The sequence below is a fragment of the Rhipicephalus microplus genome, unplaced genomic scaffold (assembly GCF_043290135.1).
Source record: "Rhipicephalus microplus isolate Deutch F79 unplaced genomic scaffold, USDA_Rmic scaffold_17, whole genome shotgun sequence".
Classification (NCBI taxonomy): domain Eukaryota; kingdom Metazoa; phylum Arthropoda; class Arachnida; order Ixodida; family Ixodidae; genus Rhipicephalus; species Rhipicephalus microplus.
Window position 1 is genome coordinate 3,925,710 of NW_027464590.1, and position 13,290 is coordinate 3,938,999.

At 47.4% G+C, this 13,290-nt stretch overlaps 1 protein-coding gene across 2 annotated transcripts in view; it reads right to left on the minus strand.

The window, feature by feature from the left end:
* Nucleotides 1-227: 227 nt before the first annotated feature.
* The window catches only part of LOC142785021 (protein O-mannosyl-transferase TMTC1-like), a 97,983-nt gene continuing 84,920 nt past the window's right edge, over nucleotides 228-13,290 (minus strand). For both annotated transcript variants that reach the window (XM_075883434.1, XM_075883433.1), the window contains 2 exons: nucleotides 4,023-4,100; nucleotides 228-3,831 (listed from right to left, as the gene is read on the minus strand). In XM_075883434.1, the coding sequence (XP_075739549.1) occupies nucleotides 3,697-3,831; nucleotides 4,023-4,100 (213 nt within the window). In that variant the 3' untranslated portion in view covers nucleotides 228-3,696. The remainder of the gene's footprint in view (nucleotides 3,832-4,022; nucleotides 4,101-13,290) is intronic.

Here is a 13,290-nt window from a genome sequence, read left to right on the forward strand (position 1 = left end):
TCTTAACGTTAAGGGCTTCCCAGAGAGGTAACTTTCGAGCGCGCCCTACAGACTGAGGACCGGTCTATAGGTGAAGGATACTCAACATTTGCTCAAGGGCGAAGGCGTAGCCGGCACCTTACTTGTGCACCGATATCTACTTGTATATCATGTCAGCAAAAAGTAATAATACGCGCATTATACAAAAAAGTTGGTATTGTAGAAAACTCATTCAAAACGAGACAAAATTGCATGAAAGCATCGCTTTTTTAATGTGGGACATGACAGCATGAAGTATTTTACGAAATTGTACATCCACGAATAACACTCAAGCGCAAATGCGTGATGTGACAGCTCCAAAAATTGCGCACTAATAAATGGGGTGATGAACAAGCACACATACGGGACAAAGACACGCGAAAGTTTTATCCCAATAGGATATAAAAATAGGTGTACGAAACAGATTCAGTCATTCAACATTAGCAAAAATTATGATTTTTCCGGGTAGTCTCAACCGATACACGAAAACCACGCACAGCACGGTTACATCACTTCTAATCGACGTTATAAACACATCAGTTGGGATGATTGCGCGTCGGCAAGCATTAGTATTCATGAAATCCGTGAACACACACAAATAACGAGACGATTACACAGTGAGACAACTTCCTACAAAAAAATACTACCCTTGCTAGGCTCTGGTGAAGTAAGGCGATGCAAATACCGACTCCTGCAAGCTCATCCAGCAGTCAGGACTCCACTATGCAGCTAAGTGGAAGGAAGGCAACATAAACATTGTTGACACGATAAACACCTACCATGCGCCATTAACACCACGTTTTTGTTACGGCTACGTAAGGTGCTCGAAAGCCTCTTAAAGTTCTATATTCTCGGGCAGTCTGTGTACTTCCTACAAAGGGCACATACGCAAACTCTTGAGCCAATAAAATACCATGGGCAACAACTAGCACGCAATCGTACAAGGAATGTGATGACACTGCCTCCGGTGGCGACATACAGACATCATTAACTTTATTATAAACCTGAGAACCGACTGACCAATATTTGGTAGATTGACCTCTGGGGGGCTTTTCACTCCAACGTATCACAAGTATAAACTTGAGTAATGGTTTATTTTTTAATGTGGCGAAGCTAATGGTATACGCCTTGTGGCCAAACACACATATCCTTTTGCGATGCTTTGAGCGCCACGACGGTAAAAGAAATTCTGGACCATATCTACAAACTGAAACCTGATGGGATGCGAAGCAGCAGCGGTGCGCACGGCGCTGACCAGGTTGAAACGGGCGTTGACGCGGGCTCTGAAAGAACGGTTTGAAGCGAAACTCGGTGTAGCGTTTACTCGAGTGAACGCTCTTTTGAAACGCAAAGACACGGTAGATGGGTTTGGTATTGTGCAAGTTTTATTGCAGATAAACGAGCCGAGAGATTAGACAGACTAACCCCCGCGTTCAGAAACGCTGCTTGACTTCAACTTCACTTGCCACAGACTTCAATGCAGCACGAGCACGTTGCGAACGTGCTGTCCTTAGGCGGTGCCAAGGCAACACAAACGCGCTACATTAGGCGGTTTGAAGTCAACTTCAAGTCGAGGACCTTTTCTGATTGCGGGGGTTAGTCACGTGCCCACAGCACCCATACGGGCGCAGCCTGCTCGCCATTTACAATGGCCGGCCACGCCCGTACGGTAGCCGCAGACCCGTAACTAAATAGGCCTAGAGTTTCAACTCGACGTGCGCTCGAGCATTGCGTGTGGTGGAAAAGGTGAAGTGAGGATAAGTTTGTTGCAAGCCGGTGGAGGAGCTGAAAGCTACTGAAGGTGAGGAAGAGAGTAACGTCAACGCGCAGCTGCACCTTGACCAATTTGGCACCGCTCCAACACCTCTGGTGTGGGGGTTGTGCAGAAACACGGTCAGCGTTACGCAGGCTAGTCAAGGAGTGGCATCGCATCCAACAGCTATTGTCGCACTCTGCCACCACATGCTGCTGTTTACAAGCACACTTCTGAACTATTATGTGCTACTGTCAGTGCTTCTGATAGCGGCTAGACACCGTGGAGTATTACGAACAGTTTTTAGCGTTTGTGGCACCGCAGTCTTACGGAAAAAACCTAAGAAACTTGGTAAGATTAGGTCTAGCAACATCTTGGTGTGCTGTGCTGCTCCTGTGCCATGCAATTTTCATGGACCTGGAGATGTTAAAAACAACGAAAAAGAGTCAACTGCTAATTCGTAAAAACATCACAAATGATAAGAAAAATAATGCCAGGAAAACCCGTCACAGGGCAATAGTACAAGGGTAAAAAAAAGAACGCAGACACAAACAGACACAGACAAATAGAAGAAGACAGCAAGAACACGGCGTTTGTGTTGTCTTGACTCTTCTTTTGTGTGTCTACATGTGTACATTATTTATGACAAATCTGCATTAACTGGTTGAACTTCCTGCCGTTCTAAGCACGATGCTGCCACTCCTCTCGTGCTCCCCCAAGAAACAAATATTCCGCTTTACATTCGCAGACATTGAGCAGCTCGAGACAACTGACTTCATTACGTCCTGTAAATCCGAACATACACAGGTTTTCCAGATACGTTGTAGGTCACGGAAACACGCTGAACGTTACGCGCACTGCGATGCGATGATTACGTCAGACATTTTTCGCGAGATCTCCTTGTATTGTTCCGGTGCTGCATTCCGACTTTACTTGATTCGTAAACATTTATAACACGACGCACACAACGACACAGTAACAGGAACCACATCTGAGCAAATCTGTCACACTTTGAGAGAGTTACATTGTGATAGATAACCCACAAAAAACTCTGACAATCAGAAATCTATAGGCACGTTGTTGCATAGACTTATGCCACTACTCGAAGAAGTGGTACTTTTCACTACAGCAAACCGCATAGATACTGACAAAGAGGGTGAAGACAAGTAGGTTGACACACATGCTACATTCAGTAATACATTCATTCAGTGTTGTCGTCTATTTTTTTTTCATTTCTTCTCAATGGCGTAGAAAGAAAACTACATAAAAAGAGGATCGTAGTAGACATTCACTTTTTGTGTTGATATTAAAACTCCACGTGAACAATCTAAACGTTTTCGTGCATCAGAAATCTGGGCAAAAAATCCAGTGCATTACTATTTTTTTCTTGAACCAAAAAACGAAATTCTCTGGAAGTATTTTTGAAGTCTTATATGTTAACAGGGGCAAATAGTTAACGTGCGAACATTGAACATTAACATTGTGAGACGAGTTCATAGTGTAGTATCACAATTATTCCATAAAAACTACTGTGCGACATCACGTACTTTCAACAGGCATATATAGGGCACAGGTTTTCGCCAATTGGAAAAAACAGAGTGTCCCGGTGTCTGAAAAATACCTATTCACAAGATATCAACCTTATTAATAAAAAACTAAAAGTTTCACAATTTCTTTTCGTTATCAGCACTGTGGAATAGGACGGGGTGTTTGAAGCATGAATGACGCAGTGCATACACCTATAACACGAACTGCTACTTAGGAGTAAAGATACGATCATTCTGCACTTCGAGCTAATTAAACGGAATGTGTGCCTGCTCACTGGTAAAGTTTAGGGAACACGTGAAGCTACCTGAAAAGGCATAGCGTGAATGTATATATGCCGATAGGTGGCGCGGTAATTGCACTCCGACGAAGCTCCAGCACTAAACGCAGTCGTAGAAGGGCAGTGGCCTAGTGATTCGTCGCCTCAACTTGGCCATGTTGTCTACGATGAGCTTGTTCTTTGGATCCAGAGAGAGGGCCACTTGGTAGTGTCGAAATGCAGCTGGGTAGTCACTCTGGAAAATAACATGTAGCATAAAATCTCTGATAGAATAACCTGCACAATGAGCTCTGCATTTATAAGCAGTCACTTGAGCCCAAGTGTGGCAACTAAGTATTACGTGTTTCGGTGAAGGCAATAAATATTAACGCATGATGAAACCAGTTATTGCAATGCGTTGCTATATCTCGCAACAACAAAGCTAACCTCCAAGTGCCTGATCACCGCAAGGTTCAGATGAGCGTGAGCAAGATCAGGATCCAGACGAATGGCAACTTCATAGCTCTGAAACAGAAAACGAAATGGCACATTAAATATTTTATGTATTTTATGCATGTTATTGACATAAAAAGCAGCAGATATTTGGTGCAGTAGAGTAGGCATTTCAAGCAGGGGTTTCTATAAGCATGCCTTATAAGTAGTGACTCAGCCACGGGAAAGACTTTATAAGCAATTTACAATCGTTTGACAAATATTTCTGAATTTCTTTGAAAAATATCCTGAGAAAACTTTTTAATAGCATTTACATGCTTAACCACACAACATAAGTGCGTATAATAAACGGGGAGGGATATTGATCCTGCTGTTAAGGTGCGATACCAATAAATGTCTCCAATTAGGTAAGAAATTTATATTTACAAAAAGTAAATACATAAATACTGATATATATATATATATATATATATATATATAATGTTACATGCAAGAAGTACACGAAAAGGTTGAAAAACAGGCGAGCCTGGATGGTTCGCGTTTACTTCCACAAGGGGTCTCGAGACAGCACACCCAACGTCGTCTTCCTTCTTCACCTTTTTTCTGAATGTTCATTCGCGCTGTATGCGCCGTGCATTGCAACCGCTCGTGACATTTCCCCGTTGGCAGACGAAGCCCGCCGGGCGAGTCACTCAGTGGTTCGTGCATTGCATAGCTTCATGCGAGCGACGTGCGCCACTTCTGTTTTAGCCGAGCGCCGTCCAGTGCTTGTGAGCCGTGCTATGCGGTAGTTGACCTCACTGAGGCGTTCGAGGATAACGTAGGGCCCGACATAGTGAGCGAGAAATTTCTGGTACAGGCCACGTTTCCGTAAAGGCGTCCAGAGCCACACCTGATCTCCAGGATTGAAGTGAACATGTCGGTGACGGTCGTCATAACGGATCTTTGACCGGTCTTGCGAGGTGACGGTGCGTAGCCGAGCGAGGCGTCGCGCTTCTTCTGCTCTACAGAGAATCTCGTTGATCGGCTCACTGTGATGAGCAGAGTAGGGAAGCATAGTGTCAAGATTATAGCGTGGTGGACGAGCATAAAGGAGAAAGAAAGGTGAGTAACCAGTGGTCTCATGTCTTGCGGTGTTGAAAGCATAGGTGATGAAAGGCAAAATTGTGTCCCAGTTTTTGTGCGCGGAGTCGATGTACATGGACAGCATGTTGGCAAGCGTTCGGTTCGTGCGTTCCACTAGACCATTAGTCTGTGGATGGTATGGAGTGGAATGGCGGAAGCTTGATGAGCACAGACGAAGGGTCTCTTCGACAACATCCGCGGTAAATTGCCGCCCACGGTCGCTGATTACGATGCGAGGAGGTCCGTGTCTGAGGATAACTTGAAACAGCAAGAAGATGGAAACGTCTTTTGCTGTGGCCGACGGCAGTGCTGCCGTCTCACAATAACGGGTTAAGTGGTCTACGCAAACGATGACCCAACGATTGCCGTCTGTGGATCGCGGAAAAGGGCCCAGAAGATCTATACCAACTTGCTCAAAGGGGGTGCTAGGAGGCGAAACAGGCTGAAGGCGACCAGACGGCGCGTCAGTTGGTCGCTTGTAACGCTGACATTGGGTGCAGCTGGCGACGTACCGTTCGGTATCATTGCGCATCCGGGGCCAATAAAAGCGTTCCTGAGCACGGTAGAGTGTTCTTGTGCATCCAAGATGTCCGGAAGTTGGTTCGTCGTGCATGGCAGATAATACGTGACTGCGAAGGCTCTTGGGGACAACCAAAAGGTAGCGCGCACCGGTAGCCGAGAAGTTCGTCTTATATAGGGCGCCGTCACGTAAGCGAAAACGATTGTCTGCAGCGAACTCCCGCGCGGCCGCGAATAGCGGCTGTAAGCTGTCGTCTTTCCTCTGCTCTGATATGAAGGTATCCATATCCGGAAATCCCGTGGACACAAAAGCGATGTATTCATCAAAGTTGTCCGCGTCACATTCAGTCGTTGGGAGTGGCAGGCGAGAGAGACAATCAGCATCAGCGTGTCGCCGGCCGCTCTTGTAGGAAACAACGAAATCATACTCCTGCAGACGGAGCGCCCAGCGTGCTAGTCGACCAGAGGGATCCCGAAGATTCACAAGCCAGCATAGAGAGTGATGATCCGTGACGACAGTAAAGGGGCGCCCGTAGAGATACGATCGAAACCGTTGCACAGCGAAGACGACCGCCAGACACTCTTGTTCGGTGACAGTGTAGTTGCGCTCGGGGCGACTCAATGAGCGGCTAGCGTACGATATCACATGCTCGCTGTCGCCGACACGCTGAACTAGTACGGCGCCAATGCCAACACCACTAGCATCGGTATGAACTTCTGTCGGTGATGACGGATTGAAGTGGCGAAGAATAGGCTGGGACGTCAACAGTAGCTTTAGCTGCCGAAACGATGAGTCGCATTCCGAGCTCCACTCGAAAGGAACACCTTTTTGGAGAAGGCATGTGAGCGGATGAGCTATGTCAGCAAATTTGGGAATGAAACGGCGAAAGTAGGAGCATAACCCTAAAAAACTTCGTAGCTGCTTCACAGAGCGAGGTGCCTCGAATGCCTCCACAGCTGTTGTCTTTTGTGGATCTGGTCGTATACCTTCTTTGTCGATCAGGTGTCCCAGCACAAGTGTCTGTCGTTCACCAAAATGGCACTTTTTAGAATTAAGCACAAGGCCGGCCTTCCTCAAGCAGTTCAGTACCAAGTCCAGGCGCTCGTTATGCTCACGAAATGTTCGGCCGAAGATCACAACGTCGTCTAGGTAGCACATACAAACTTCCCACTTCAAACCGCGAAGTATAGTGTCCATGAACCTTTCAAACGTTGCGGGGGCGTTACAAAGCCCGAAAGGCATCACGTTGAATTCAAATAGTCCATCGGGCGTTACAAAAGCGGTCTTCTCTCTGTCATCCGGGTGCATAGGGATTTGCCAGTAACCTGATCGTAAATCCACAGAAGAGAAGTAAGAAGCCGCAAAGAGGCAATCGATGGCGTCGTCAATTCGTGGGAGTGGGTATACGTCTTTCCTAGTAACGGCATTTAGGCGACGGTAATCGACACAGAATCGCCACGTGCCGTCTTTCTTCTTCACCAGTATCACTGGAGCTGCCCAAGGGCTAGACGATTCCCGAATTACTCCTTTACCCATCATTTCTTCGACTTGAGCGCTGATGATCTTTCGCTCCGCAGAGGACACACGATATGGTTTTTGACGAATCGGTTCAGCGGATCCTGTGTTGATGCGATGGCGAGTACGGGATGCAGGAATCGATGTGGGGCCGTCGTGCTGTGCAAAGTCGAATATTGAAGAGTGTTTCGAGAGCAGGGCCATCAAAACACGACGTTCATGGTCACTGAGCGATGTAGCTACCATTCCGAGCATGTGTTCGTTTGCGGTGTGCGAGACACTGGTTTGTGCTGTATCCGGTAGTTCTGTAAGCACTGCCATAGGTATAAATGACTCTCCCTGAAACGTAGCAAGTTTTAGGCCTTGAGACAGCACTACGGCTTCAGTGGAGCAATTTAGCGTCCATAGCCCTGCGCATCCATCGGTAACTGAAACCATACAATACGGAACCAACACATTTTTCTTAAGACAGTTTCTATGGACCGGTTCCACCGCAACATCGAACGAAGTACTAACAGAAGACGAACAAACAACAGGAACGCGCATCGCGGATAAAGCGGGCACAACAGTGTCTTCAGAAACACAAAACACACTCTCTTGCTGGGATGATTCTTCTAAGAGCGCAGAGGACACACTTCCGCAAATACTGAGTTCTCCTGTTCGGCAGTCAACATTGGCGCCACACAATTTCAAAAAGTCAATGCCGAGAATTACATCGTGTGTGGAACGCGGAAGCACGGTAAACTCAGTGTTAAAGGTTTGACCACCCAAGGAGACATCCACGTTACACACACCAACCGGGTATAATGAGTCCCCACTCACTCCACGAAAGCTTGTGCTGTGGTCCCAATGAAACATAACCTTGCGTCCCAGCAGATTTTTGAACACCACACTCATGACAGAAACAGTTGCTCCCGTGTCGACTAAAGCCATGGTAGAAACGCCATCAATAAGTACATTAACCTTATTCTTCAACATGAAGATAGGTGGAGGTATCCGAGTCGGCAGCAAAGATTTTCCAGCGACCTCACCTCCATCGGCCGCGCTGGCTAGTTTCCCGGCGGTGGTGACGCGAAGCGGCGTCGAGGAGATGATGACGTCACACGCCGTCTGGGAGATGGAGATCGAGACGCTCGGAAAGCTGGTGGTGGTGTCAGAGTACGTTCGGAGGCAGGAGAGCGGTAACGGTTTCGATACCTTTCTTGTTCTCCAGAATAGCTGTCCAGAGGGAAGTGACGGCTTCTTTCTTCTCGGAAGTAGCCTTCAAAAGTGGTGTTTCCTGGCCTATTAGTGTCCATTGCACGACCACCGTGTTGCATAAACGATCCCGACTGTCCATTGCTGAATGCCCGACGTCGGTTACAATACCTAGCTATGTGGCCAGGCGTGCCACAGTTGTAACACACGGGCAGAGGGCGAACTTCCGGACGCTGATTGAAATATTCCACAGCGGCCACAGGCTGAGAGTAACTCATCCCCTCCCCTTGGATGTCGTAGGCAGTGCTGGGTCTTCGTGGGCGAATGTCGCGTGGATGCTGATCAAAACGCCGATCAATCGAGTCGTAATGGCGTTGTTCGGTCTGGCCATAATGCGGGTCGTGTCGGTAGCTGTTACAATCCGCAGCATTCACCGAATGCTGCCAAGTAGCCGGAGGAGATGCGCAGACGGCGTCTCGGAAAGCGACGGAGGCGCAACGCGGCACCGCATAACGCGTTTGTTCTTCGTGCCGCAGGAGCTCCTCACGGACAATCTGCCGAATGGTAGCTGAGAGGTCTGTCTGCGGACTCGCGTCAACGCTGGCCACAGTCGTGACATTGGCTAGCCGTCCAAACTTCGGCGTGATTCGGCGAGTTTTCAGCGCCTCGAATGTGCGGCAGTGCCGAATCACGTCTGATACGGTGTTCAGGTTGTCTTTTCCAATGAGGAAGTTATAGACGTCTTCCGCAATACCTTTTAAAAGGTGTCCCACTTTATCTTCCTCGGACATTCGAGAGTCGATGGTCTTACACAGCTTGAGAACTTCTTCAATATATGTCGTGCAAGTCTCGCCGATCACCTGAGCTCTCTGAGCTAAAGCTGTTTCCGCTCGTTTCTTCTTAGTGTCCGAGTCGCTAAAGCACTTCTTCATTTCTTCAATAAGACTGCTCCATGTAGTAAGCGTGTCGGCGTGGTTTTCATACCAAACCAGGGCCGTGTCCGTCAAATAAAAAACGACATGCCTGAGCTGGCTGGCCGGGTTCCAGTTGTTGCATTGGCTTACCCTTTCGTAATGGGTCAGCCATTCATCGAAGTCTTCCCCTGGCTTTGCTGAGAACGGCCGTGGCTCTCGGTAATGCTGATACAGCGGTGGTCTTGCCGAGGCATTGCTGAGGGGGTCATTTTGCTCCAGAGACATGTCGGGGCGCGATGGCGAAAGTCCGGCAAGGCGACGGCTTCTACGAAGTTCTGGTGCTGACGGCTCCGTCGTAGGTCGTGGGAGGTACCCAGCACAGCTCCACCAAATGTTACATGCAAGAAGTACACGAAAAGGTTGAAAAACAGGCGAGCCTGGATGGTTCGCGTTTACTTCCACAAGGGGTCTCGAGACAGCACACCCAACGTCGTCTTCCTTCTTCACCTTTTTTCTGAATGTTCATTCGCGCTGTATGCGCCGTGCATTGCAACCGCTCGTGACAATATATATATATATATATATAGAAGAACTTGAAGGGAAGGCACGACAGGTCCGGGTATTTTCTATATTGAATTAACTTGCAGATAGCACATAAGAAAAGGATCGTGTTTACTAACGTTTCGGCCGTGGCACGGCCTTCGTCAGAGTAAGTAGGTATGATACAATGCAGCCGCTTTTATAGGCTCACGTGATGAACTCTCGGTATAACAGCTAGGACAATCAAAGTAAAAAATGGTAATCTGTCAGAACCTTGTGTTGACATGACTGACATGTGACGGGTGCATGAATATACAAGTCTCAAATTTCCTTGCGCATCGACACGCGGGGCACATTATGGTTGGCAGGACATGCAAAAGAGCTATGAAGTAGAGAAACCACGGTTGACTAATATACATTCTAATATACATTAAAATATTTTATTAATCTAAGAAGTCGTGTTGTTATAGTGCGAGGCAGGTGAGCTTTCCTACGTTTTCATTGATACCTGAACGAATGGTGTTAAATTTATGGATCAAGAAGGATGCCCTCACTTCCCTATCGTGATTTGTCTTGAAACCGGACTGAATAATAGTGGCCCTAATTTTGTCGAAACCATGGCCAGGCATACTGACGTGCTTCGACAGCGGTAGATTAAGGAGGCTTACGGTATGTGCACGGTGATTATTAAAACGAATTCTGAAACTTGTCTCTGTTTGACCTATGTACTGAGCTCCGCATGTTGAACACTCTAGAAGATAGATGACGTTTATACTATCACACGTGTAGTTCCCATTTATCTTTAAAGATGATTGATTGATTTGTGGGGTTTAACGTCCCAAAACCACCATATGATTATGAGAGACGCCGTAGTGGAGGCCTCCGGAAATTTTGACCACCTGGGGTTCTTTAACGTGCACCCAAATCTGAGCACACGGGCCTCGACATTTCCGCCTCCATCGGAAATGCAGCCGCCGCAGCCGGGATATGAACCCACGACCGGCGGGTCAGCAGCCGAGTACCTTAGCCACTAGACCACCGCGGCAGGGCTATCTTTAAAGAAAAACTCGACGATGTACTTAAAACTGTTTTAGATGTCGTCATGTGCGCGCACACTTTGCAACGTGGTTTGTTGCAGGGATGACAGCCTTCATGATGTGAACACGTGGTTTTAGATGAGGTTAGTAAATCACGAAGGTTCCGCGACCGCCGGTAGACCACGTGTGGTTGTTCTGTAACGATTCCTTTGAGCCGCTCGCTCTGTATCAATATGTTAAAATGCTTCTTTAAGATATGGTTCACATTTGGAGCTGAGGCCGCATGTGTCAAAGTTAGATTAGTCCGCGAACAGTCTTTGGGTCTTTTGTTAGTACTCAGCAGTTCTGAACGGTCAAGCTCTTCGGCACGTTTGATGGCGTCTGTGATTATGCTGGCCGGATAGCTCTGTTTTTCGAGCGCACTCCGAAGTTGTTCGCAGTGGCGGGAAAATTCGCTGCTATCAGAGCATATTATTTTAAAACGGACTGCTTGGCTGTAGGGAATACTAGTTTTGTTGTGTTTCACGTGACTACTCCTAAAGTGAAGATATTGCTGCCTATCCGTGGGTTTTCTGTAAAGATTAGTTATCAGCTTCCCGTTACGTAGAGTGACCATGACATCAAGGAAGTTTATGTTCACAGGTGAATATGAGGGCGAAAAAGAAATCGCCGGATGGGCGTTGTTAAGATCTGCTATGAAAGAAAGAAGTTGCGATTCACTATGGTGCCAGATTAGGAAAATGTCGTCAATGAACCGCTTATAGTAAAATGGCTTATAAAATGGCGTGACTTACTGGATCTTGTGCCCCGCTCAGCATCCTGTCTTATTCTTCATGTTGGGACGGTCGATGTGGCTTCGAGTTCGGGACACGAGGCGTTTGCAAAATACCGCGATCTACTTGAAAGCATTGCAAAAGACCGCCCAGAAGTTCGGCGAATTTACGCCACGCTGATACTGCCTAGAAGTGGAAACCGTCGACAAAGGAACTGTAACCTGACATTCGTCCGGCGCTGCAACAGAGAAGCATCAGTGTTCAACAACATGCTTCGGAATTTTTGCCGCTATTCCCGTCTAGTTTGCTACCTCGATCATGAAATCGAATGGTTACCACCCACACGCGTCCTCGCAGCAGACGGCCTTCATATGAGCTTCGAGGGTGTGTTGTTGCTTGCAAGCCACATCCGCCACCTGTGCTTCAGGAGACCGGTGGATGCGACATCAGCTGCCTGGTGCGATTCATCAACGAATGACGACTCTCCGCATCGAGTGGATCGAGCTGGGCGACCTTCAGCACCCAGTCATCCTACAACACAGTCAAACTCAAGAAACAACAGCGCGCCGACAGCAACCTTCACCCTGACGAACAAGCCTTCCGTAGCAGAGAACGTCACCTCGAAAGCATCGCGCGCCCACATGAACAAGTTGCAATCTACACAGCCTACGTCTTGCCTACCACCGCCTGCGGTCGTTGCATCACTTTCGCCGTCTCTACCACGCTACGGACTCCGGAACAGGGGCACAACCACGAGAGGAACGAACTGACCAACACAACGCCACCTGGGTGAGAGTACTTTATCTGTTGGCTCAATGAACTTTTTAAGGACCAGGAAGGTTATAGAAAAACGTACTCGTTGTGAATCGCACATTTCTATGCTTAGAATGTATGTCGCGGCAACAAGTGCTCCTAAAGGTTTACAACTAAAACTGCAGCCGGCCACATCAGAGATGTCAAAGAAAAACCTGTCAAGGTGGCACAACACCTTAAATCGGGCGTCTGTTGAACTAACCAGCATACTTATTAGCCATTATGAATCATCAGAAAAAGGTCTGCGGAATCAGGAAAAACAGCTTGTGCAATCCTCTCAGTTTACGACTGAAGAATTAAAAACTCTCGAATTATATCGGTCACAGAAGTTAGCCGAGCTGGATGCTAAAAGTCAAAAAAGGTCGCGCGTGATAACTTAGGAAAAAAGGAATGCTCCCGACGAGGAAACATTCCAACTACAGCTGAAATGCGCCAGCCCGAGCTGGAAAGTAAATCATCTGGACAGGATAACATTATAAATTTGTCATGTTACGATCTATCAATTGAGGAACGTAGTGTGTTATCTCGAGGACTTAATTTTTGCCCTGCAACAGGAGGCTATAGTGAATTTAAGTTGGTGAAGGATCTTCACAATTTCGAACGTAACATGCGCCTCCGTGAGTACTTTTATGATCGCTCCTCGGCTCACAATACCGATAGCCCATCATTGCCATCTTACAAGCATTGGACACCCCCCTCCCAAAGAGACAAATGTCTGGACCTTTATATCAGAGCTGTACAACGCGATGTCATGCAGGCATATAAAGAACGTACACCATTGCACCGCAACCTTACTGACAGAGAGCAACAAGCAATTGAATCCATCAC